Source organism: Physeter macrocephalus, chromosome 9 (genome assembly GCF_002837175.3).
Source record: "Physeter macrocephalus isolate SW-GA chromosome 9, ASM283717v5, whole genome shotgun sequence".
In the NCBI taxonomy this organism is placed as follows: Eukaryota; Metazoa; Chordata; class Mammalia; order Artiodactyla; family Physeteridae; genus Physeter; species Physeter macrocephalus.
This window is the reverse complement of record NC_041222.1, coordinates 15,375,694-15,402,585: the sequence shown is the minus strand read 5'-3', so window position 1 is coordinate 15,402,585 and position 26,892 is coordinate 15,375,694. Positions and strand designations below refer to the sequence as shown.

Here is a 26,892-nt window from a genome sequence, read left to right as displayed (position 1 = left end):
GAGCCATGGCCGCTGAGCCTGCGCGTCCGGAGCCTGTGCTCCGCAACGGGAGAGGCCACAACAGTGAGAGGCCCGCGTACCGCAAAAAAAAAAAAAAAAAAAAAAAAAAAAAAGAATATAGGGAAATATTAAGCAGGTGGGACAGAAAATTAGCAAACAAAATAAAAATCAAGTGCGGAATAAGGAAATAAATGAATGCTTTGCGTGGGCCAGTGACGTGGGTCTCAGATCTCCTGGTTCTGTGGTCATCACGGTAGCATGGACAGTTACTGTTCGCTAAATTCCCGTGCCCATCTCCAAACCTCCCAGCTTGTGGAGCAGGACCGTATGATTAGTCTTGGCTGATGAACAATGATTAGTCTTGGCTGATGAACAATGAGCAGAAGTGATGAGTCCCCTCCGGGCCGAATCATTTAAGAGCTGGTGCGCAGCCCTCCAACTTCCTCTTCCCTTGGGATAAGCATGAGGCCACGTGTGAAGATGGTGAAGCCACCAGAGAGAAGCAGCCTAGGCTGCCGAGTCACTGCACGGAGGAGGGCTGCCCTGGAGAGCCACCAGGACCCATAGAGCCTTTGAACTACTGAGAAATAAGCTCTGTGATATCAAGTTATTGATTTTCAGGGGATTTTGGTTGATGCAGCATAGCCAAGGGTAACCCAACTCCCTCTGATACCACGGGGGTGTTGGGCAGACAGGTAATCAACTGGCCTCAGGACCTTCATGAGACCCTGGGGGTGGGGGGAGCACAGATCAACTCAGGCAGATGTAAAGCCCACCTCACCATTGAAGAAAGGGCTCCACAACATTCTACCAGACAAAAACAGTATTTGCAAGTGGAATAAAAATTAAGTCAAGTCCCAAAGTTGATGTTTTGTAAGATCCGTATCTTTTTCCTACTTTATTATCTATGTTATATCCTGTACACTGCACAGTTAGGGGATTGAAGTAAGACAAAAGAAAGTGTTTCTATGAATTGCAAAAATATTATTTAAATGTAAACTTTGGTAATTTCCTCAACTTCCCTGAGCCTCAGTTTTCTCACCTGTAAAATGGGGGTGATTAGAACACATTTCCCAAGGCTGCTATAATCTTTAGATGAGACCTTATGGTCACACATGAAAGCGTCTGGAACAATGGCTAGTATGGACTAGGTGTTCAACCAATATTTGCTTCCTCTGGATATGATGTGGGCCAATTACAGGTAGAAAATGTAAAGGTCAGATGCCAATTAGACGGTGCTGGGGTCACACGCTGAAGCCATTACTTATGTGCTACATGACCTTTGATAAGTCCCTGAGTATCAGTTTCTCCATCTGTAAAATGGAGGAAATGACAACACTTACCTCATGGCATTACAGTGGGAAATAAACAGGGACTGTGTCTGGCAGTTAGAAACGGCTCAGCAGATGATAGATATTAATCAATTTTATTTAAAAAGTCACAACCAATTCAAAATACTTGATTTTCATAATCGTGCCATCATAATAGAAAGTTATCGTATTTGAGTACATAATTAGCTCTAATTTGAGCAGCACTGAGATTAAATAGTAGAAACCCTGGCTCATTAAAGAGCCACTTGGAAAATGGAACTCTATACATTTTTCGCCTCTTTAACCATGAGATGGTCTTACAAAAATTACTTGTTTCTAACCCCTGTGACCCCCCAAAAGTAAAAAGTCTTCAAGTATGACAGCAAACATGAAAAAAACCAAGTGGATAAATAACCAGCAAAACTCAATATTACTTTATAAACCTTTCAGGTATCTTTAAAAAAAAAAAGGTCTTTTTATTATACTGGAAAAGAGATAGTTTCAAAGAAGCTTTCAGATGTTCAGAAATTAAAGTTAAAATAACTTTTGAACTAGACCATGCTGAGGGTACCTACCCTACCACTGTGCAGCTCCACTCCATAGAAGTCGAGGGTCCGTGCTATGTTGATAAAGCAAGATTCCGCTTCTGATTGCTTTAGCCCACTACAAAGGCAGACAGAAGATGCAGAGTTCATCCAGTAAACAGAATATTAACTCCGATTTTTAAAATTAATGAAAATCTAAAAATATTGACACCATTACTCTAAGGTTATTAAATGCCTTATGTTATTCATCTTAAACAATCGAACCCCAAATGCTAGTAAAGCACGTTTTTCTTCTTGTCCACTGAATATGACTTCATCTAGCCCTCTCGTTCCTCTATTAAAAAATACTGCACATTTAGTAGGTTCTCAATATTCAGAGATAAAGACTGTCACTTTCCGGAATTCCCACGCTACCTTTTCCAAGTCCCTAAATTAGTACGTGCTCTTTAGGTCCTTCTGCCTTTATCTATCCTTTCAGCAGCAGCCTCAAACTTCCAAACGTCACTGCACTATTTTAGGATGCTGGCTCCTGCCTGGACAGCAATTCTGGGAGAGGATTGGCAGTGCCTTTTTGAAGGGACACTGGTTCCTTAGGCCTTTGTTTCTGTGGCCTTCCTGAGAATGTAAGGTCCCTTGAGACCTGGCCTTCTCGGTCAGGGTGGCCCGTATTTGACCTGGACCGAATGGAGCCACTGCAGCTTTAAGCGAAAGGAGGCAAGGGAAGAGGAGGCCAGAATCAGGCGAATCTGCTGGAGTGGAGGCTTGGCCCGAGGCAGCTGCGGAAGGATGGTGCTCCCTCCTTGGAAGGAAGGTGGTTTCCCCAACTGAACCCAGAGAGGACGGGGATTCACCCAGCCTGTCAGCACCCATGTCTGTCTGCCTGTCTATTCAAAAGCACCTGAAGGAACGGCTCGTTTCATTAAATATGGGAAACTGTTAAAAGGTTTGCCTGGTAGGGTCAATCTGTGGGGCAGTCAGATTGAAAATGGGCATCTCATCAGGAACGAACGGATTTCAATGACATCCTGAAAAAGAACGCAGCAAATTATCCTGAACTCTCACAGGATTTCACACTTTACAGAAATGCTGGTTATGCCAGATATATTTGCCATCATAAGAGCTCAAAGGTTCACAAACCCCCGACATCTTGAAAGAGGATTCATAAGCAAAGGCAAGAGAGGACAACATCAAACCCAAGGGGACACGAGGTCTGACGGTGCCCGACCTGAGTTCCCAAAGTAGGTCACCCGCCCCTCCTCTCACCTGTGCTGCTCATGGAGCGCCTCCACCTTTGCTAAAAAGTCCTCATTCTGGTCCGGTATGAACTGGCTATCGGAAAGATAGCCCGGAGGATGAATGGAAGAATCACGGTCTCCAAAATGAGCTATCGAGACAGAATGAGGGGAAAGCACCTTTTCAATGTGGTCTGTATTTACAAGCATCTGTAGCATCACAAGAAAAAACACTCATTGGCAACACTCTCCCGAGAAGTTCTGCTGCCACGTGAACCTGAGCTTCTCATTAGCTCCAGAGTCCACACTTATCACCTGATCCCTACAGGCTAAGTACTGCCGTGCACGCTCCAGCCAGATCCTGTCTTCCCAAGGCCACACCAGGAGGAAAGGGGGAGCCTGTTCAAATCTAGGTTCTATTCTAATCCCACACCTCTTCCATACTCTGTGGTCAGCACAGCATTGGCGCTCATACCCCTGGCTAAAGAAAAACAAGAGAAACCACTCAGAAAAATGTCATGCTCTACATGGCAGGCACTGTGCAGGCTCTCTGTAGTATTCCAAGGTTGTTATAACACTGGACCAACCTGCTCTAAAAGATGGGTGTGGGCAGAAGAGACCACTGTCTGCTTCTTGACCTACTTCCCTGGCATTCAGGGAAATGTGGAAGAAAGGAAACCAAGGGGGTGTTCAGAGGCCACGGGGGTGGGACGGGAATAGGTGAGGCTGAAGAGTCTGAGCCCTGGCACAGCTGAGGGCACGGTTCTTAGGAAGAAGGAAACTTCTAATAGGAGTCGGAAGACAGGGAGACCGATGCTGGCGCTGTCAGGGAAATCATGCCGCGGACATGCAACTGCAGAGGAAAGAGGAAGGGGGACCTTACAGAGGGACTCCCAGGCTGGTCTTTGGGCCAAACGAGATCTGTGACTGCCACCTGCAGACAAGATTCACTGATGTTTTGGTGTGACAGGTATTCTTGAGAGTTGTGCAGTGCCCACCCTGTACAAGTGCACATAGCAGCCCTGAGAACTCAAGCCATCTGGTTATCTGGACTCTTGAAGAGACTGGGAGAAAGGACCCTGTGTGGGCAGCCAAGGATCTGGCTGGTGGGACCGAAGGACACTTGCTTCCCTTCTCCAAGACTGTCCTCCCACCTGCTATAGAAATAGGAGTGAGGAAGACTATTTTAGCTCTGATGGGCACTTAATCTAGTATTGTTTTCTTGACAAACAAAAAACCCTATTTCATCTTTTTCTTAAAAATATCAACCTTGATATTTCCAAAGGTTTTAATAAATTCTTTTTGCAGCTGGCTTCAATGTCAGGAGGCTTCTAAGGACACATGATTGAGCAGCCATTCAACAGGGAAGATTTCTAAATCAAATGACTCCTTCTCTGTCTCAAGGGAAGTTGGGGAAATCTTTGGTCATGCTTTATAGTCAGTCTCAGAAGGGAAGGAGAGGAGTGAGGTAGTTGCTTAGGTGAATTTCATCCCAAAGTTGAAAAGTCAGATGCAAGGGTATCTTTCTTTACATCTACTCAGCCTGGGGCTCACCCTCCTCAACTGCCATCACACACAAGGGCTGCTCTTTGAGATCTGCGCTGTAGTGAAGGGATCTGTGTCCTCCTTACACTGTTCCTTGAGGGCTGGGAGTGGGTCAGACTCATCTTTCGGGCCTTGTGCCCAGGCATGGCACATAGTACCTGCTCGGGTGCTTGGAACTCACCTGTAGAGAGGCTACTGCAAAGTTCAGTTTTGGAAGAGGAAAAGGGCAGAAAGCCAAGTGACCCACACATACAGACTTGGTCATGGGTGGACCACAGGCCATGAAGGCCAGCCAAATGTGGCTAAGCTGTGAACAGGAGTGTCGAGGCCGTATGAGGTAAGCATAACTGTGGCTTACAGGTGAGTTTGTGCATGGTGAGGTGTACGACAATGCATTTACAGGAAGTAATTTAGATGCCCCGACGCTGGGTCCCCAATGAAGAAAGCCCGAGAAAGCCTTAGAATCACCTCATCCAAACTCTGCATGTTGAAGGAGAACTTGAGGTCCAGAGATGAGAAGGGACCTACCCCTATCACAGAGCTATTTTTCAGCAGTCAAGACCAGAACCTGGCTAGCATTCCCACCATTCTATCAGCCTGCCTGCCACGCCTGCGGGCTACTGCTGGCCATTTGCAGATGACAGTGGTCATGTCCCCAGACGGCAACCAAATGCTGCAAATGACTTTCTTGAGCCTCAAGGCAGAGTCCTATTAAATTTTACCCTGTTGGTTGCATCAGCTCATGGAGATCTTCTTGGATCTTGACTTGGTCATCCATCATATTAACAAACAGTCCTAACCCCTGTGCCTTTCTGCAAACATGAACAGCAAGGTCCTCTTTTTAGTCAAGTCACTGACAAATGTCTGAACTTAACACAAGACCACCAGTGAACCTCCCTGTAGTGCGGTTTTCCCTTGAAATCTTAGTCGGCTACTCTGCAATGAGCTGTGTTAACCACTAGGGGGAAACAAAGTTAAACAGTCCTCGGAAACCATCTGCAAAGCACAGGGTGGTTTCCACGTTGTAGTCAATGACCAATGACATCATCCCACTAGATGCTCTTGATAACCTAGTGACAGGCCTTACTTTTATCCCCATTAAACAGATAAGGAAATAGAGACTCAAGGAAGGAACCTGCCCACTGCTGCTCAGGCTGGTAACTTGGAGCCTAGACCCTGATCACAGTCCATCTTCTTTATCTACTTACCATACGACACGCCCTAAACTCCAGAGTAACACGCTTTTCGGTTTGTGGGGAAGCAACACATGAGAAAGCTAATTATAGCAGAAAGAAAAGGAAATAAACACGTATGTAGGAAATACCTTGTCTTTTAAGTCCCATACATTCTTCTGGCTAATATTTTATATTTTGCAGGACAGAGTGTATGTCTCAGGTACTCAAATGTATGGCAGATCAAGCTGTTCTGTTGGGAAAGCGCTTATTTCCTATTCATCTAACTCCAACTTGACCTTGGAGGCTGTTCTTAAGGGGTCATCACTAGGAAGCTTTTCTACACTACCTCCCCCTGCACCCTCCTTCCCCCTCCAAGGAGAACAAAGCGCATCCCCTGTGCTCATCCTCACTGCCAGCATCAGTTGGTCCGTATCTGCCTGCCCACCAGGCTGCAGACCCTTTGCAGAGAACAGCTGTGCTCTACCTCTGCAACCTGAGGCTACTGCAGAATCCACACGTGGCAGACGCTCAGAGGCCATTATAGAACAAATATGTATTTTCAAAAACTTCATTCCTGGGGACTTCCCTGGTGGCGCAGTGATTAAGAATCCGCCTGCCAATGCAGGGGACACGGGTTCGAGACCTGGTCTGGGAAGATCCCACATGCTGCGGAGCAACTAAGTCCGTGCGCCACAACTACTGAGCCTGCATGCCACAACTACTGAAGCCCGCACGCCTAGAGCCCGTGCTCCGCAACAAACAGAAGCCACCTCAATAAAAAGCCCGCGCACCTCAACGAAGAGTAGCCCCCCCTCGCCACAACCAGAGAAAGCCCGCGTGCAGCAACAAAAGACCCAAAGCAGCCAAAAGAAAATTTTTTTAAAAAAAACAGCTTCACTCTTGGGACTTCCCTGATGGCGCTGTGGTTAAGAATCCGCCTGCCAATGCAGGGGACATGGGTTCGATCCCTGGTCTGGCAAGATCCCACATGCCGCGGAGCAACTAAGCCCGTGAGCCACAACTACTGAAGCCTGTGTGCCTAGAGCCCATGCTCCGCAACGAGAAGCCACCGCAATGAGAAGCCCGCGCACCGCAACGAAGAGTAGCCCCCACTCGCCTCAACTAGAGAAAGCCCACACGCAGCAATGAAGACTCAACACAGCCAAAAATAACTAATAAATAAATAAATTTATTTTTAAAAACCCCTTCATTCTTTGGCCCTCATAGACCCTTGACAGGCCACCAGCAATCTTCCACCATCAAGTGCTTTCAGGTTCTTTACCCACAGATCACTTTACTTTTTATCTGGTAAGAAACTGTGCTTTGTTTTGGCTTCACTGGCTACTGGTAGGCTTGTCTTCATATCAGGTGTCCCTCTGGGACAATGTGGCAAACCGTACCAGATGAAATTTAGGCTTACTCTTTTTTTTTTTTTTTTTACTCTTTGGCCATGCCCTGTGGCATGTGGGCTCTTAGTTCCCTGACCACGGATCAAACCACCGCCCCCTGCATTGGAAGCATGGCGTCTTAACCACTGGACCGCCAGGGAAGTCCCTAGGCTTAATCTTTGATCCAGCTATTTCATATCCAAGAATTAATCTTATAGAAATATATGCACAGAAGTATGGAAAAATGTGTGTAGGTATATATTTGAGGGTGGAGGAATAAGAAACTTCTACTTAAAACTGCTCGCCTGACAACCTATGATATTATTAGCATGATAGTCACGCTAATGTTTCTACTGCAGCTAGTCTGGACTTTTTAGGTGCTCATAACTTCCTTTAGCCCCTATTCTATCAGTCCTTTGCAGAGGGAAACCTGACTATTGAAGCTTAGGAATTTTATTTGGTACTCTAAATAGTTTGTTTACAACAGGCCGTTCTTTAGACAGCTTTCTTCTGGGCACAAAATACAGTACGAGTTAAACAACACTTGCCATGAGCCAGGCATATTCTAAGAGCTTTAAGTATATTTCATCTTCACTCAACCCTATGATTAGATATTATTATCACCTCCACTTGACAGATGAAGCTGAGGCCTGAAGAGGCTCAAGGTCAGGTAGGTTTAAGTGGAAGAGACAAGACCCAGGGACTATGGCTTCAGCCTGTGCTCTCACTGACTCAGTTAACAGCGATGGTCCACTAAAGAGTTTCTACTTATCACCTTCAGAGGTGATACTTGAACCAAGTAGTCATATTCCAAGTTGTCATAATCACCATCATCACCTCCATCTTACAGGTGAAAAAACAGATTCAAAGAGGTAACACCACGTTAGAAGCAGATGGAGAGCCAGATTTAAATGGAGTTTGCATCCAAAGCTATGTCCTTTCTAGTGTTCCTGCCCTTCAAACCTGAAGCTTTAGATGTGAGCACCAAACTTGCTCTGAGATGTGGGAAAACTCACTCTCCTCAGCTGATCAGCCTGGCAGAGATGGAGTCCACTGGGTCTAGTGACTACTAAGAATACAGTTGACTGGTGACCGTGCCATTTCCTACATGGATGCGACATGGCCGGGTCTGTTCCAGATGTATTATAGGGAGAGGGGAACTTTCAGATCCACCCAAGCTCGTCACTGTGCCATCTCTTCTGAGTCTCCCATTGGGGAGAAGGAGATGTAGGTTATATGGGGAGATGAACACTGAGTCTTGTCTTACTGGTGAGCAGGGCCACTGCTAAAGGTCTCTCTTCTACTTCCTGGTATCATGCAGCCACCTTGCCCTTCACCTCTCCCACATCTGTTCTTTGCTCCTGGGGAACAGGCAGCCTTAAGGCCACATCAGGAATCCCTGTCAGCATTCTCTTGCTATTTTGCCTCTTCTGAGACCAAAGCAGAGGGAGGAGCTCAGCCAGTGCCTGCCAAGACCAGTCCATCCTGCTCTCTTAACTCCCCACCACGCAGTCGGCCAAGAGGGGAACAAGCCCAGGTGGCGTGGGGCTCACAGGAAGTCTCGAGCAGCTTTGCACAAGTTCTAGTTGGTTACTGTGCTGGCCTCACACAGATAGTTAACTATAAAGTGATATTTTACCTTCCATCTGGCTATGCACCCTGTCCTTGTACACATCCGACATCTACCACAGGGCCTCACATGGAACATATTCTAATAATGTTCTGGTGACTGAAGAAGTGGATTCTTACTTCAGCTTAAACAGGCCTTGATGGAAAATTCCATCTGGACTTTCCATCCCACATGGCAGCCACTAGCCACACAGAGCTACTGAGCACTTGAAATGTGGCTAGTCCCAGTTGAGATGTGCTGGAAGTGTAAAATCTGGACTGGTTTTCAGACTTAGTATGAAAAAAATGTAAAATATCAAAATTTTTACATGGATTACATACTAAAATAATATTTTAGATACATTAATGTAATGTATTTCATTTTACTTTAACATGGCTACCAGAAAACTTAAAGTTACACATGAAGCTCCCACTGTATTTCTATCGAGCAGTGCTGCTGCAGGCCAATATATAAGCCGTCGCTCTACTGAAGCTAAAAATAAACTCCTAGGATCCCAGCAGTGTCTCAGAGTAGCACCAAGCAAGTAGCAGGAGTGACCTCCAGCAAATTCCTGAACCCGTCCGGGTCTTAGTTTCCACATCTATAAGAAGTGACTGGTAGAAGTATCTGCCCCACTGGGATTTTGTTATAGAGTCAAATCCAATTGTGAGTGAAGGCTCTGGAAAATGTAACCTGCGATAGGTATCTTCTGTTTTCTGGCCTCCCCTGGGAGGAAACCCCACTTTCCCTAATCCAACGTCCCTGAGCTGGAGGAGAGCCTAAGTCAGGGTGAAAGTGGAAATATCTGGACAGCCAGAGATATGCTGCCCAACAGGATTCCTGGGGAAGGGGGGGAAGGGACTCGGTCTAACAGGAGAGGCCAGTGAGTTTCTTAATATACCAGTCAAAACAAGCTGTCCATCTGCAAAATGCTCCTTTGTGACTTACACTGTACTGCATAGGATGCTAGAACCACCGCTGAGTTAAGAGGGCAGGTTAACCTGTCAGAAGAAAAACATATTAGGAAAGTCACCAGAACCCACGACAGCCCAAAACACTCATTGATTATGGGTAACACATGTCTTTTTCTTGGATTAACCATTAAAAAAATCACAAACAATAACAAAGAATTTTAGGATATTCAATCTCAAAAAGTAAAGATAAAAGTAACACACTAAAGAGTCTTTGAAATCAAAAGAGAATTTTTCCATGTCTAAAATAATATATATTAATACAAATACCATGAGGCTAAAGGTTTAATGTTGGCCAGGGTTTAGCTGGTCAAGAAAGGTCAGGCTCATATCACTAAGAGAAAAAGTGAGAAAAGTGTACTCTTAGATCAACGGGCAGGCAGTCTTTGTCTCTTTCTGGTAAAGACGTGAGACTTCTCATAGGGCTAACTGAATTCCTGAGTTCTGCTGACTCTGATTCTGGATTACCTGCTTTCTAGAAGGATGACATCCTCTTAGAAGGGAAAAACAGAAAAGTATTCTGAATTTTAAAACTCCTGTGAGTTCTGACTTACTTAGTTAGTCACAATGACTTAAGATTCCTAAATCTATTCACCCTCCTGAAACTTCCCATCTAGAGGGAATGGTCTGCTACCCGTCAGTTTTCCTGCCATCCACTAGAAATCCACGAACCCAGGGTTGGACTTGTTTTCCTTCTTTCCTCTTAAGCTCACTGCCCTCCCAAACACCCAGCCAATGACGCCGTCCCTGTCATAGTCCAAATCATCTTGGTTGCTCCCTTCTCTCCATTTAGCTACGGATTTCACGGTCTGCCTAGGAGCTCAGCCAGCAGATCTGGGGCAGGATCACTGCCAGGTGGAGGAACACATGAACAGAAGCAGGAGTGAGGGCTTGCAGGGTTGCGGGGGACACAGATTTTAAAAGCATTCTTCCCAGCAACCTTGTGGAAAGTGGAGAAAACATGCAGTTTCCATGGCAGCCCATGAAGTTCCCAAGATATGAGTCACCCCCAGCTCTCTGACTAATCTGGTTGGCTCACCAGGGTTTCCCTTCTGGTCAGCTGTGCTGTGTGCTGGTCCTGAAGCTGCATACAAATATGAAGGTAGCCTTCCCTATCTGAGGGGCCCCATCTTTCAAGTAACCATGTGTTCTTGCTAGAACTTCTAAATGCAGATATGTCTAGGGATGCTTGCTATATATTCGATCATGTGGAGACACAGAGAGCCCAAAGGAAGAGCAAACATCAGCATTCACTTTCCTACCAAGATGGGCTTCAATGAAATCTAAGCTGGTGTCCTTGCTACAGGGAGAGCAGGTGAATGGGATTCGGGGAAAAGCTTAGGAGAGTGGCTAAGGGGGTTCAGTCTAGATGGAAGAAACAATTCTATGAGTAAGTCAGGAAGAACAACATTTCCAAAGAATGGTGTAAATAACAAACTAAAGAACACCATGTTCTTTGACAGATTTCTTCCTTACTCTCCAGGCTTTAGGGTCTCCATCTGTCAGACAAGATCACCTATCTCTTCAGGAAGGAGGGGATGAACAAGACCTTTCAAACCCGGGAGAAACGCTAACTAGATCCACTGAGTCTGTCAAGAGATCCATGGCTACTAAGGGCTGGATGCCACCCTGACAGCCCCCCACCCCCAGAGAGACGAGGGCCGCCTGCAGGCCTGACAAGGATGTCAGGGATCTAAGCCAGGACGTGGCCCTCAACAGGTTTCTACTGATTCACACAAAACAAGGGACATAAGAAAAAATGAAGACGACCGATTTCTAATACTTGGAGAGCTAGACTGGAAGCTCCCGAGGCAGGGGTAGCGGGCCCAGCCTCACCAGACCAGCACAGTCAGTGCCCATCTCGTAACACGTGCTATTTGCAAAATATGTGTGGGGAAAACAGGTCAGTGTGTAGAAAAGAAAGACACAACTAGTTCTATCACCACAGAAGGCAGCCTGGACCCAGGACAGGGGTGGGTAATTTCAACCTAGAGTTACCCTGAAATATAAGAAGGCTGCCTCAGGAAAGCCCCTCATCCTCTTCCAGCCTTTTTTATAGATTCTGTTCCTGCCAAATCCCTCCTGCTTAAAACCCTCAACAGCGCTCCTCTGCCTGGTGGATCCAAGACGCAGGTCTCTGTTTGACAGGAAGAGCCCCCTCTCTCTCTGTTCTGCTGTAGGCCCCCAGCATGTGGTCTCCAATTGGGACCGTGCGGGGGGAGGCGATGTCCTCTCTGCCCAGCGAGATTTAACTCCTCACTTCTCCACCAACCCCAACTCGTCACAGCAATCCACACTCCTCACAAAGTTCACACCAGCATCTCCTTCTCCTAAAACCTATGATGGCTGTGGTCTCCACCGCCCATATTGGTCCCAATTGCTTCACGAGCTCCTGTCTCATTTCCCCAACCAGACTGCAAGGTCCCTCATGGAAGCACAGTGGAGGCTTCTGAAGACCCTCCTCAGTAGAAGGAAAGAGGGGGTGGGGAGGATGGGAGTAAGACGTGGCTGTTCCCACCTGTTTACCTGCCGCAGTGTCTCCTGTAAGTCAAGAAAAAACTCTGGATTTGGAGAAGGTGGCTCAGGGACCACTGACTTGGAATTTCTCCTCCCTTCCTGAGCCTCTCAGATACTTTGCAGCCACGGAGATGGTCCTGATACACAAGAAGTGCTGAAGCACGGAAGGATGCTCCTGTCTTCCAGCCAAGTTCCCCAGAGAGAAAACGAGTCACCTCTGGGTACTAAGGGGCTCAGGCTCAGAGGGGACCTAAATTGGGCTTGATCTGCCTTGCTGGATGAAGCCCGTTTTACATTCAGGATCTCTCCTTCCCTCCCTTTAAAGTTTCTCAGGTCTTTACCAGAAAGATAACTGTACCTTCTGTAATAAAATTGAAACAACATGAAATGAGGTTTGCCAATCCTCAGCTTCTCCAAATCCAGACCAAGCTAGAAACAGATGTCCCAAGCACGATGTTGTTGCCTTCTACACCCATTCTTTGTTTACATTTAATTTGTTACCAGAAATGTACGCTCATTAGATTAAAACCAGGAATTTCAGTAGCCTGGGGAAACTGACAGGAAAAGAAGAATGCAAAAGTCTCATTACCTTCCTTCACAAATATCCATCTTCAGTTGTAAGAAATACAAATGCCTATGAAATAATTGTTTTCATTAATTCACAATACTCAAATTAAAATAAGCCAAAAAAAAATTGATGAGTCAAGGACAAGACCTGCACATGTGAAAAACAAAACACACAAAGACATATTTTTGTCTCAAGTATCAGGCGCTGTTGAGTACACTGCAAAGCTACGCCCCTTCAGTAGTAATGGCTCGTGAGGCTGCCTTAGTCTCAATGGGTAGTGGCGGGGGGGTGTTTCCAGCCGGCCTCCCGCCCGCACATGCTGTCTTGGGATGGCTGAGCAAGGATGGACGGGGTGAGAGCAGCCCAAACAACCAGCTGCTGCTGCTGCCAGTGAGTGCCCCCGGCCTGGACCTTCCCAGTCAAACTGGGGGTATCTGAGAGCACCAGGACCCACGGGCAGCCCCCTGCACACCGGGGGGCTGCTGTTCTGAACATCTGCACACCTATGTTCCCTCTGTGTGAAGTTACTGAGAGTGGAGCGTCTAGGAAGACATCTCCTTGGCTGGGGTGCAAACACCCAGCTGGGCTTTTTCCTGTGTCCCAGGAACTGTGGGTGCCCGAGTAAAAGCATAGACATCAGTCATCTCCAGGCTGCCAGGCCTCCCGGGTGAACCCTGCACTTGTGAGTTCCCAGCAATGTCGCTTCAAATACTGGGACTTGATTTGTGGGCAGAACTTGGTAAGTTCTTGGTTAGTCACAGGACCCTCCATCCAGGGAGCAGGAATCACAAGCCATCAACAGTGCTGTGCAGGCCGGGAAGGGCCCTAGAGACCGTTATATTTAGGGACACAGCATACATGTGACACGTGACCTCTGGCTCCCACTCTTTGTTAAAAGCCTGGATTCACACGGGATAGACATTCCAGCATCTGGCCAAGATGACAAAAGGGAAAATTCTTGAAATCCAATGCAGATGCAGCAGAAGTGTTCGGGGCCAGGAGAGAGAATTCGGCAATTTAAACAAACCAGTCTCAATGTTCCTTCTAATTTCTATGTTTAAAGGTTAAGGTGCCAGTGTTTTGAGATGTGAATGCGTCACATGGTATTACAACCCTGTATTTGCACAGTTCTGGGCTGTGTGTGGTACTTCATAACTTATCGCCTCATTTCAACCTCGTAAGAACTCTGCGGTGGGTACCACTACCTCCATTTTTTTACTGATGAGGATACGGACGTCGTATGGGTTATGTGGGGTCCGTTATGTCTTATTTCAACCTGGACACGCATGCTATGAAAACAATCTGATTATGCTACAAATTTCTTATGCGTCTAATGACTAAAAAGCTTAGGATCCATCTCCTAACTCTGATATTACTTTGACTGTAATTATCACCAACTACTCCTACCGTGTTGGATGCCAGAGCATCGAGAGATGGTGTGACATACATTTGCTGATTCTCCCTTATTCCAAACTGGAATCTCTATCTTTTCCACCTAGGAGAACACAATTGGTCCTTTCTAGTTTGTTCCTCTATTTATCCAAGCTGAAATTCAACTGGAATTAGGTGTTCTCTCCTCCTATAATGCTACTGAGAGAAAGAAGAGAAGGAACAGAATTACAGATGATCCAGTGGTAAATCTGGACTTTCACTGACAAGCCCACCAAAGCGGAAGGTCTTCCTCGGGATGTAAAGGAGAACGGGAACCTGGAGATCCCTGTTCATCAAATGCTACTTTGTCATACATTCAGCAACGTTTCTGAGTCAACCCTAGGACATCATACACAAAGAGATCAGAATAGTGGAAGGATGCCCAAACTTAGGAGACCTCCTAGGAATCCTGAGAGAGCCTGATTCTGAGACTGCCCGTATATGAAAGTCTGTTTAGAACGGTCTAATTTATCGGAAACAGCCACTGTGGAGGCTCATAATCAAGGAGACGGTTAGCAATTAGAATAAAGGAAGTCATTTAAAAGAGATGCTTGGTATGCCTGACTTCAGAAGTGTAACGCTCATTTCTGGAGCGTACCCCAATCCATGACCTCAACTTCAGAAAAAAGCAATAAAGGCCTCCCTGCCTAGATCCTTCGTAAACAAACAGGAAAGAACAAATACCACCTCTATACTGCTCCTTTGACCCTTGAGAGGGAAATTTCTTTAAAGGGGAACTTATTTTTGCATAGGTTACAGAGCTGGGGCTTAAAAAAGATACTATGTATAATACTGTACATCAACTATACCTCAATTAAAAAAAAAAGACACTAAGTGCCAGGAATATAGGCAAAACTCTTCATTAAAGTAAAAACAAAACAAAACAAAACAATATTTTTTTGAATTAATGGTGGAAGCCTGGCCCAGCCTAAGAAGGAGATCTGGCAGTCCTGGCTATTCCCCAGCTCTGTAGGAGCCACAGGGGTGGCTGCTGCCATGACTCCTGCTGTGTTAAGAGAAATCTGTTACCCACATCCCAGAAGGTGACAGCTATACTCTACTCCACACTGGGGGGACCACCCATCTTACTATGGGAGGTTGAGTAGTGGCGTTGAGTGTCAGTCTGGAACTAGTGACTTTTAGGAGGGACACGGACAAACCGAATTTTATCTGGAACTTAGGTAAGAACAAAGTTTAGTCTATTATTTGTCTTCAGCCAAAAATCTGCCTCTCTGTAGTCTCCACCCACTGGCCGTAATGCTACCACCGAGCACATCTGATTCCCCCTTTCCCGTGACAGCCCTTGGAAGATCTGAAAGCGGCCTTCATTTCTCCGAGTCTTCTCTCCATCCTGACCTCCCTACCTTTCCTCAGATGTCCCTCAAATGACAGGGAGGCTCAGCACAAAGAAGCTTTCCCGTGGGGTACGGAAGTAGCGTCCAACGACTGAGAGGGGCCCTGGAGAAGGGCTCCCGGGTTAGGCTGGTGTGAGTGACCCCTTCACTCAGGTGCTCTGGCAGCCGCAACCCTAGGGCTGCAGCATCTCAGGGAGGACACAGGGCAATGAGGGACGACCACTGGTTTAGGCAGTGCAGGCCACACTTGGGGTGGGAACCCTTCAGTGGGGAGTAAAATCAATTTAATGAGCCACAAGTGACATTTTAAAAGAAGAAAATAGAAAACTTAAGAGTGCTTTGCAATTACTATTGTTTCATGAAATATCTGCTTCAGTAATTTGCATATATCTGTGTAATGCATTACAAAGCAAAATATATTTTTTATTGTGGGGTTATGACTACAAAAAAACACCACTGGTTAAAAACACACACACAAATATATATATATATATATATATTTATACACACACACAAATATATATAATATATACATACACACACACACACACACATATATATATAAAATCCATCATGACATTTTTTAAAGCATCCCTTGAACAGAATTTGATACTCAGTAGTAGCCTGAATATTTCCAGTAGGGAAATCCTGGTGGGGTCATTTCAAACATATTCTCGTAGATCATGTCACCACTTTGCATCCACCAGCTTATGAGTTGACCTGTTGAGCTGAGTGTCCTACACTCCCCCTTAGTCCACCAGCATGAAAAGCTGTTATGAGGAAAACTCAAGGCATCACGTGTATGTCCCGTGGTTACCCAATGAGTCATGCGGGACACCTTATACCCGCTTAAAATTTAACCTAATAGTAAACACAAGTCAAATTTCCAACGTCTTCTACTGTAGAGGGAAGAGGTGTACAAAGAAGACAAAATAGTAATAGACTAATATTTGGCCTTTAGACACATTAAAAGTTAAAATGTGATCATGTGATTACCATTTTTTTTTTTTTTAAAGGAAAAAAACGAAAGAGCTCTTTATGTCCAAGTTAATGTCTCCTCCTTGGTGACGGTCTCATGGCCACAATGGGCACAGGATAGGATTCAATAATCCTGAACATTCATTGCTTTTTTTCTGGTGGAAGAGTTTCCCTCCCTAAGAAAAACAAACGTTTCAATAACAGAGGGCTGGCTGTTGCCCTGGGGGGAGGGGAAGGAGAGGCCCAGGTGAGCTTGTAGAGTCCATGTTCAAACAGCAACAACTTTCCTGTGCCCACCCCTCCATTCCAAACACGGGTCCCCATCCAGAAAACCCACATGCCAGCTCAACACCAGGGCCAGGACCTGCGCCAAGCCTGGAGGGGTAAACAAGTCTCGCAGCCCTCTGGCCCTTATCTGTTTCACGGATTGCCTGAACCACGGATTGACGGGATTGACGGAGGCGGAGGAAAGACACTGACCCGGCCTCCTCTCCTTTGCAGCTCCTACCAACAGGGGATCTGATAGAAAGTTCTCAGTTCAGAGACCTCTCGTTCTCCTCAAGAGCTCAATCCTAGCCCCTCAGAGACACTGCGCTGTTTGACGGGCAGATGACTGTTTTACAAACTTCCTGATTGCAGCAGCAGAAACTAACTGCATTCTCTGAACACAGGTGCTCAACATGCAGGGGAAGCTGGACGGAAGAGGAAGGTAGGAGGTGGTGGATGGGAGCGTGCTGAGAACGGCACCAAATCAGGAGGCCAGAGAAGGAGGCTCAAGATGAAAATGAATTCGCCAATTAAAATTTCAATACATGTACCCCCCCAATTTTTACTGGGATTGTAACTGTTGGTGCAGTTATACCCAAGTGAAGTATCTGGCCACAGTGATAAATAAAAGAGTACATTTTCAGTGGTTACTCATTTTTATATACTAAATAGAAAACTTAAAAAAAAATGTTATTACCTGGTTTGTTCTTGCTGCAGTGTGTTGGGATCAGGTATAAAAAATCTTACTCGAAAATGCAGGGTACAGGGGATACCTCCTACAACATTTTTCAAAAACAAATTAAATTTTCCCTTTAAAAAAGTCAATGCATGCAAGTGGCTACTCTCCCATAAGGGATGCATTTTTCACTAGACCACAGCTTTTTCCATCAATAAAAGGACTAATTTCAAAACAGGAGTGCGTAAGTTAGTTAAGTGTTCAGAAATCTCCAAGTCTGCAAGAAGTAAAATATTTTTGCAACATCAGCATAAAATGAGGTATAATCTACTTCCTATTACATGTTTAACTTAGGGATGTGTTCAAACAATGCACTCCATTATCTGTATTAGGAACTTTAAAAATCCTTAAATCAACAGATTATACAAAACTCACAAAGAAGTAATCTCTCACATATATAATGATTTCATACTTTTCAAATGTGTTCATGTATACTCGTGAATTTAAATACTGCCATGACTATAAGTAGGCCAGGCTGCTCTCGACTGCTCTGTGTAACAGATCAGCCACCAGGCTTGGGGATGTGACTTGCCTTGGGTCACACAGCCAATGATAACACCAGACTTATAGCACTGAGTCTCTTGATTCTGCATTTTAAAATCATTTCTATACTGGAAAATATTTCATTCTTTTAATGTAAAGTGAATTCTAAAAATGACTAATACAGTAGCAAATATTACACAGCTAATATACTCAAATACGGCTTTATGCAACAACGCCAAGAGTCCATTTGCTTGCAAGGATAAAATTAGCCCATTTCTTTTGCTGGATGTGGCAACAGGAGAAGAGCAGATTGTGTTGCTAAGATCCCATGCTCTTCTTCACGTCAATTTCTCTCCTCTCCATTACTCCGTATATATTCACTGGCCCTTTCCAGCACTTTCTGGCTCTGTGAAACTCAAGTTTTTCCCACCCTGCCTCCCTCACCGATCTCCTCTACATTAGTTCATTATGGGCTCCACCCTCCCTTCTCAGTAGTACCCTCTGTCTTTATCTCTGGATGGTATCAAAGACTCTAATGGTGTATGTGCACCTATGAATGTACCTGTGTACAGGTACCTGGGTACCTGTGGGTGGTTCTGTAACTCTGGGTGCGTGTGCGGCCCTGCGTGTCAGCCAGGTTTGGGGCATAAGGTGCATAAAGGGGAACAGAGAGCGTGATGTTGGAAAACCAGGTGAAGGGTGCAGTGAGGTGTGGTTCGAAAACCCACCTAACTGGGAATTAACCTACAGCACTGGGATACACTCACGTGTATGTCTGTGACACTATTTACCCATGCCTTTGTTTCCTGTGAATGGAACCATGCTGTTGAAAAGGACTCTGTGTATGTTTGTGTGTGTGTGTGCGTGTGCGCGTGTGTTTGTGTTTGTGTGTTTGTGTGCGCGCGTGTGTTTGTGTGTGTGTGCTTGCGTGTTATTTGTGTGTGTGCGTGTGTGTGTGTGTGTCTTTCCCATCCTGGGTCTCACACTGGGCTGAAAAAGGCCATCCTTCTTCCCCTTTCTTTCCTATAAAATGAAATGTGGATTCCTTTGCTCTTAGCTATCTTCTTTCACCTTTCCCTTTCTTGCCCATATTTAGTGAGGACCCCTGGGGGCTGATCTGGAAGCATCTCTGCTAATTCAGAAGTCAGACAGGGAGAAGTCAGCTTACTCACGTCTCTTGGACCACCTGGAATCCAGGTACCAGATGTTACAGGTACGCTGAGGACTGGAGGAGAGAAATGGGCCACGATACACTAATACCTAGTGTTCAACCAACATGGGAAGGTCACACCCACCTTTTAACTGCTTCCTGATGGGTTTGCTTGCTTCAAGCCATCTCTGTTGAGTAAGAAAACATAAGATATAAAACCAAACCCAGCAGGAGCCCAGCACGTCTTCAAGGGAGGGTACTCACAGGAGAGTCCACTGAGTCATCACTGTGCTGCAAACCAAAATACTCCTTTTCCGTCACGCCCAAGTAGTTGTAAGCCATATCCAGGAGAACTTGACCAGTATCTTGTTTCTAGGGAAAAAAAATGTCCAGTGGGCAAAATTTTAAAACAAATTAAGAACTGGTGTTTAAAAGTCTTTATTGCAGGCAAGAAGGTGTTAAAACACCCAGAGAGATTTCATGCACACAGGTACCCTACAATAAGAAATATGAATAAGAATTTAATAAATTCCAAATTAAGAAGCCCCACGGAACATATGGAAAGTAGGGCTAAGATAAATATGATTTAAGAGAATGACATAAATTTAATTTTCTAAGATTTCTTCCTTCCTCTTAGCTGAGATTCCCAAGTGATAATGTCTAAATTGGAAAACTCAGGTATCCCAATGACAGTAAACTCTCCGTGACCTACCCACAGATTATTCACAGCAAAATGTTAATCCTCAGGTGCCATGCAAGTATACACAGGGAGGAAAACTCTACTAACAGCATGAAGGAAGACAGCTAAGAATAGGCAAATGCCATTGGAAATACCCTCCAAGTGATCTGGCAAGGGACACTGGAGGATTATCTGCTTCCCTACTCCCCGGCATCTGAAGTGAGAAGCCAGTGGAGACTTTCAACCACACTTCAAGTCCAGAGCAGGACTCAGACACCTTCGCCACTCAGTGTTTTCAGACCGGGCACAGTGCTGGGCGTGGGGACAGAGCCATACCACGTGTCCCTTCCCTGCCCCCCTGGAGAGGCCAGCCGTGCAAGCAGCAACCATAACTCGGTGTGTCAAGTGTCAAAGAACACTCGGGGCACAGTGAACACACACAGGACAACACAAATGGGTGACTCAACCTGGGGACAAGGGAAAGCAGCCCCTGACCTGGTTCTGGGAGGCTGACAGGGCTGAGCGCCACGCCCTCCCTCCAGGTGCAGGAGCTAAGAAAAGGCATCAAGCGGAAGGCCCAGCACAAAGGCACAGGGGTGGAGAATTCTCCTTTAACAGGCAGACTTCTTGGGAATCCTTTGAACCAAACCATTTAACTTAAGGGCAATGTGAGTCAGAAAGAGACCATGTATAGAACCAGCAAAGGCAGCTTTTTTGAGCACCTGATAGCAGATGATGTACCTGAAAACAGGTCACCATGACCAGGATGAGGAGAATTAGATAACTGTCACCCAGTCCTGCAGCCACTTCTCCGGGACAGTCTCACTTATCTGGCCCACAGCGTGGGAACACAAGGCACCGCCTGTGTCCTGAATACATCCCCCTTCCTGCCCCAGGGCCCCAATGCTTCCTCCACTTCCCAGGTCACCTCCCACCCCAGGGGAATCAGGACAGTGTGGAAAAGATGACCTGGTCCACATACTCTAAATCATGAGATAGTCTCCCTCCAAATTACGAGATACTCTTGATGCAAAGAGCTATCTGCTCCCCTTGTTGAAATTATTATCTGTATGATTTTATATTATGTTTAATATATATTATTAATACCTTTAATCTATTGGGCATCTACAAGGAGCCTGCCGCGGTATTCTGCACTTTTTTTTTTTTTTTTTTTTTTGGTGGTACGCGGGCCTCTCACTGTTGTGGCCTCTCCCTTTGCGGAGCGCAGGCTCCGGACGCGCGGGCTCGGCGGCCATGGCCCACGGGCCCAGTCGCTCCGCGGCATGTGGGATCTTCCCGGACAGGGGCACGAACCCGTATCCCCTGCATCGGCAGGCGGATTCTCAACCACTGCGCCACCAGCGAAGCCCCTGCACTTTTTATATATGATCTCCAATCTTCGCAGCAATGTCACATAGCTGTTAACACCATCCCCTGTGCTGATGAGCAAACAGAGGCCTCAGAGGCTCCGTGCCTTGTGCTGTCAGCCGATGATGGTCTGACTGCCTGACTCAGGAGTGTCTGATGCCAGAGTCTGCACGATACCACCACACTGCCACTCTCCCCTCTGGAGTGCATAATTCATCCATTCCAGTATCTGCACAACTCACCTGAGTTCTCAAAAGGAATTGAAATAAGATACATTTTTGATAAGAACAGCCCTCCTGGCCCGGCGCCTGCCCCACAAGAGGTCATCTCGGCTACATCAGGTCACGGTCCGTGACAGGCTCGCTCTCTGGGTGGAGCTAAGAACAGCCGACGTCCAGGTCAGCTTCCCCGAGGATGGCCGCTCCTGGCCATAAGACGACCTGGGCTGAAGAATCTTAACGCGACAGCGCAAATGACCCCCAGGAGCGGAAACATACAAAGTGACGGAGATTCGAAGTTGCAACCAGGCCCTCAAATTGAAGTTCAGTGTAAGTCAGCCTTGACCAGGCTGCTGGAAGCTTGGGAGGCAGCACAGGCAGCAGTGACAATAACAACGGCATTCGTAACTGAAGATGACTGGGTGCCCACGGAACGCCAGGCACGTGATTATCACTCTGGGTGGATGCCGTCCGCACTCTCCTCTACAGGGCTCATCACTCCTCCTCCTTAAAATACATCCTTACCTTGGATTCTCATTCCCTCTTGGCCTCCCCTGATCTCCCTGGACAGCCCCGCTTGCTCCTCATCCCCCTAGCCGTTGAACGCCAAACCTCATTCGTATCTTCTGTCTACTCACTTCTCAGGTGATCCTGAAGTACCACTTCTACCCTGGTAACACCCACATACGTATCCCAGCCTAAACCCTTCCCTTAAACTCCTCTTTTGTACACCTAATGCCATTTCTACACAGACAAGTAACAGGCATCTCAAACTCACCATGTCCGAAACGGAACCAGTTATTTCTGCCCCCAAACCTGCTCCTCTTGAAGGCTTTCCCGTTTCTATAAATTGCAGCTCCATCTTGCCCACTGCTCAGGCCAAAAACCTTGGGAGTCACCTTGCGGCCTCTTTCACATCCCAAATCCCACTGGTTCCACCTTTAAAGTATTTCCAGACTTGGTTTACTCTTAGCCACATCACCACCCTGTCCAATCATCACGGTCTCTCCCATAGACTAACAGTCTCAGCCCTTGCCCCACCCCCTCCCCCAGTTTAATGTCGACCGAGCATCCAGAGTGATACTTGAGTCAGATCACGTCAGGTCTCTGCCCAAACTCACCAATGCAGACCAGAGCCAGTGCTCAGAATGACCTACAAGGCTCTACACAATCCCCCTATCCCAGCAAGAGGAAAAAAGTTACGTTAAAAAAGTAACAAGGGCTTCCCTGGTGGCGCAGTGGTTGACAGTCCGCCTGCCGATGCAGGGCACATGGGTTCGTGCCCTGGTCCGGGAAGATCCCACATGCCGCGGAGCGGCTGGGCCCGTGAGCCGTGGCCGCTGAGCCTGCGCTTCTGGAGCCTGTGCTCCGCAATGGGAGAGGCCACAACAGTGAGAGGCCCGCATACCGGGGGAAAAAAAAAAGTAACAAAACAAAAAAAGTCCCACCTATTTTATTACGGAAAAAGTTGGGTTTTTTCTCCAGACTTAAGTGGAAAAGAGGAAAAACTTAACTATTTGCACCAAAATGTTCTGCTGTGACATAGGAAAATAAGTACAGTGTTATATTCCATCCTTTTTATCGGTGTTTTTTCTGTCTGTACCATCTGCTGTGTTCATTTCTCCAAACTCACGTCCACCTTGATGTGGGAGTAGGGGATAATCTTGTCGAAAGGCACATTGGTGCATGTGTGTCTGCTAGCTCACTTGTCCTTGACAATATTTTACAATATTAAAGAAAATCTTTTGAAACGGCTGTTAGGAAAAACAAAACAAAACAAAACAACCCATCACCTGTTATCTCTCTGACCTCATCGCCTCCTCCCCTCCTCCTTCCTCATTACACTCTAGACGCACTGGCTTCTAGCCTGTTCTGCAACCATGCTAAGGGAAGGGGACCCCGCCTCAGGGCCTTTGCTCTGCTGTTTCTTCTACCTGGAATGCGCTTCCTCCTGAGAACCACACAGTTCCTCCCCTTACTTCCTTTAGGTCACCTCTGAAATGTCATCGTATGAGTGAGGTCTTCCCAAATCTCTTCTATAAGATGACAAATGACAACCCCATCCCTTGCCCTGTCCTTAACTCTCCACCTTCCTTATTCCGATTTTTCTTCTAAGTACATGATACCGCCTGACATAGTACACATTTGTTTATGGTCTGTTTCCTCCCTCTAGGATGTAAGCTTTAAAAGGGCAGGGATTTTGCTCTGTTTTGTTCACTGCTGTATTCTTTGTACCCAGAACAAAGCCTGGCATGTAGTAGGTGCTCAGTAAACATGTGCTGAATAAACCTTCATGTTCTTGTCGGGAAGAAGATATATGGCTGAGGAATAGCTCCAAGACAGACAACATAAATTTTAACAAAGGAGCCATGCCCGAACTAAGCTGTCACTTTACAGCAACTGGAAGAGACCTTCGGGGCCTCTACAGAGCAGCCACCGTGCAGCGACTTCACGCACACTGCCCTCTTCTCTTGCCTGCTCAGCCATCAACGTCCACAGTGACCTGGGGTCAGCAGGAGGCAAACTCATGGGTCGGGGAAGACCCCAGCAGGGACCACTTTTTGTCACCCTTCAAATTCTTGTGGCCTTCTAACATCCCCCAGTTGTTCTCCGGTACCCTCTCTTCTCTTTCTGACGCCTTCCATTGCACACTGAATTTTCCAGTTTGGAGCAGATGCTGGCAGCCAATCTGGGGTTGGAGGCGACCCCCTTAGAACTGGCCAGAGGATGGGAGAGACAGGAAAAGGTCACGAATGCCCAGTGGTGATTGGGGAGGGGCGAGGCAGCAGGGACGGCTACTGGTCAGGCATCTTACTGCTGACGTAGGACTGGAGACCCCGTTTCTAGCCCTGCCTCTGCTTGAGGTGGGACAAGCCAGGCCCTCCCTGAGCCCTGCCATCTGGGAGGCTAACTATCTCACTACCCTCCAGAAAGGACCCACCATTTACCATTTGCACATTTAATGAGTACCTGCTGTGAGGCAGGCACAGGGGAAACGACACTATTGCCATTCTCCAGGAGCTCACAGTTTAAAGAGTGACATATAACCTGATAATTACAACTACTATTCATGCAACGTGACAGGGGCCCTAATAAAGCGTACACAGGGCACCATTATTGGAGAATCAGCTCAGGAAGTCAAAGACATCCCAGAAGCAGTAACATCTAAGACTCACACAGTTCACAAAGAAGAGGGGGGAAGACACGCTAGGTAGAAGCAAGAATATGGGCAAAGTTTTTAAGGTTATTTCTAGTTCAATCTCAACATACAAGATCTGAGACCTCAAGCTTTTAATTTAAAATAATTTCTCTTCATTTCATAAATCAAGAGATGAAAAGTATTTCTTAGGGGCATTAATTCAGAAAAAATTAAGTTTGGAGAACTCACATTAACTTTAAAGGTCTGTACCAAGCCATCTAGAAAGCAGACGCTGCAGATGACTTCGGATCGTGTTTTCTCTTTGGGTAATTCTGAGGTGCGTATGTTATTAATTCTTCCACCGAACGCACGTAACCGGGAGGTCATAACTATCGTTGAGTAACCTGTAACAGAAGACACACCTGGTTAGCTCTGATGTGCAAATTACCAGTTCCACGTGAACATACCTCCTATTCCATCCATCTCTCACCTGTCTGCCTTGACCCTCACAAAACTGTCTGAAGAGCTCAGATAAATGAGAGCCAGATAACAGACCATGTTTCCATCTGAGTTTCGACTTCTAAGCAGCTTTAAACAATATTTATTGCTCAATTATAACATGTTCAGAGAATTATATGGCTTATTTGTGTCTTATTATCTCCCTGGTCTAAATCTTCTAAATTTATATTTCCTAGGTTTTAAATTTGTTAATGTTTTACAACTTTATATATTTGTGTATTATACCTCTAAGGTTTTACAGAACTAAATGTGATACAAAAATGATTTAAAATATGAAGATATTTATTGATCAATTAGACTACATTAAGAACATCTATTCATTAAAAGACTAAAAAAAAAAAAAAAGACCCACAGAGATATTTGTGATATATAACTACAAAGAATATATAAAGAGCTCCTACAAATCAAAAAGAGAAAAAACAAACAACTAGGTAGAAAATGGGAACATTAGTTGTCAAAGGAATGCAAACTAAAACCTCAAAGCAACAGAACCACACCCCCACCGGAATGGCTATGATGAAATCCAACAAAACCAAGGGTTGGCCATGGTGTGGAGTAACTGGAACTCTCGGGCACGGCTAGTGAGGATGTAAATTAGTGCAGCTACTTTGGAAAACTGTTTGGCAGTATCTACGAGAGCTGAACATATGCACATTCTGTGAAATAATTCCACTCTTAGGCATATTCCCAACAGAAAAGTATACATTTATCCATTAAAAGACATGCATTAAGAATTTTCATAATAGCTCCAAATTGTAAAAGATCCAACAGAACGGATAAACTGTGGTGGAGTCCCACCATGCATGACTACACAGCAAAGGAAATAAATGAACTACTGGGACACACAACACGAATTCCTCTAGTGTTGTGCTGAGCAAAAGCATCCAGACTCAATAGATGACCTGCATAGCGTGATTCCATTTACATAAAGTTCAGAATAGGCAAAACTAATCAACAGAAGACAGGATAGCAGTTACCTCTGCATGTAGTGACTGGGGGGTGTCCAGGGGTCTTCTGGGATGCTTATATTCCATCTCTTAATTGGGGTGCTAATAACCCTGGTGTACTCACTTTGTGAAAATCCACCAAGCTCTACCCTTATGATCTGTGCTCTTTTTTTGTATGTATATTTCAACAAAGTTTACTTTAAAAATACATGAACGAAGAGGGAATTAGAGAGCAGTTTAAAAATCTGAGCATGGTACATTAGGGAACAGTCATGAAAGCGGTTTTATCAGTGAATGCGATTGTGAAGTCTTAGACTAACAGACTAAAGCAGTATGCAACCGAGCACATGGTCACTTCGTGCCGGCGGGAGGGACAAGGGTCCAGGCCAGCTCCTCAGCTTAGGAACGGAGGTATAAATCTGACAAGATTGGGTGGAAGAGCAGATAAAGATGAAGGACTTAAGAGCAATTTAATGCTCTTTTAAAAATTAATTCTCTGTAAACTTTCTATCATGAGCCGGGCCTTTGCACATGCTGTTCCTTCTGCCTGGGAAGCTCTTTCTGCTTTTCTTCACCTGAGGAACTCCTACTCAGGCCTCAGTGCTCGGCACAAGGATCACCTCCTCAGGGAAGCCTTCCCTGGCGTCCCTAACGACTCATATATTTGTTATAGGCTCTCTCCAGTGCTCATCATAATTTCACATTTATAACTGATGATGTATTTAGTATCTGCTTCTGCCGCTAGAAGCTGAACTTCACGAG

General features: G+C 45.8%; 1 protein-coding gene across 9 annotated transcripts in view; it reads right to left on the bottom strand.

Moving 5' to 3' along the window:
* Positions 1–26,892, bottom strand: part of PTPN3 (protein tyrosine phosphatase non-receptor type 3) — a 109,237-nt gene that overhangs the window by 48,760 nt on the left and 33,585 nt on the right. For 8 of the 9 annotated variants that reach the window (XR_003681161.2, XM_028493691.2, XM_028493688.2 and 5 more), the window contains 8 exons: positions 24,914–25,068; positions 19,525–19,632; positions 19,406–19,448; positions 17,589–17,667; positions 12,882–12,926; positions 9,753–9,805; positions 3,119–3,239; positions 1,886–1,973 (listed from right to left, as the gene is read on the bottom strand). Coding sequence is in view for 8 of the 9 variants with exons in the window: in XM_028493686.2 (XP_028349487.1) it covers positions 1,886–1,973; positions 3,119–3,239; positions 9,753–9,805; positions 12,882–12,926; positions 17,589–17,667; positions 19,406–19,448; positions 19,525–19,632; positions 24,914–25,068 (692 nt within the window). In the remaining variant the exon portion in view is untranslated. Of the gene's footprint in view, positions 1–1,885; positions 1,974–3,118; positions 3,240–9,752; positions 9,806–12,881; positions 12,927–17,588; positions 17,668–19,405; positions 19,449–19,524; positions 19,633–19,972; positions 20,029–24,913; positions 25,069–26,892 lie in introns of those variants that run through there. The other variant, XM_028493692.2, reaches the window with a different exon arrangement.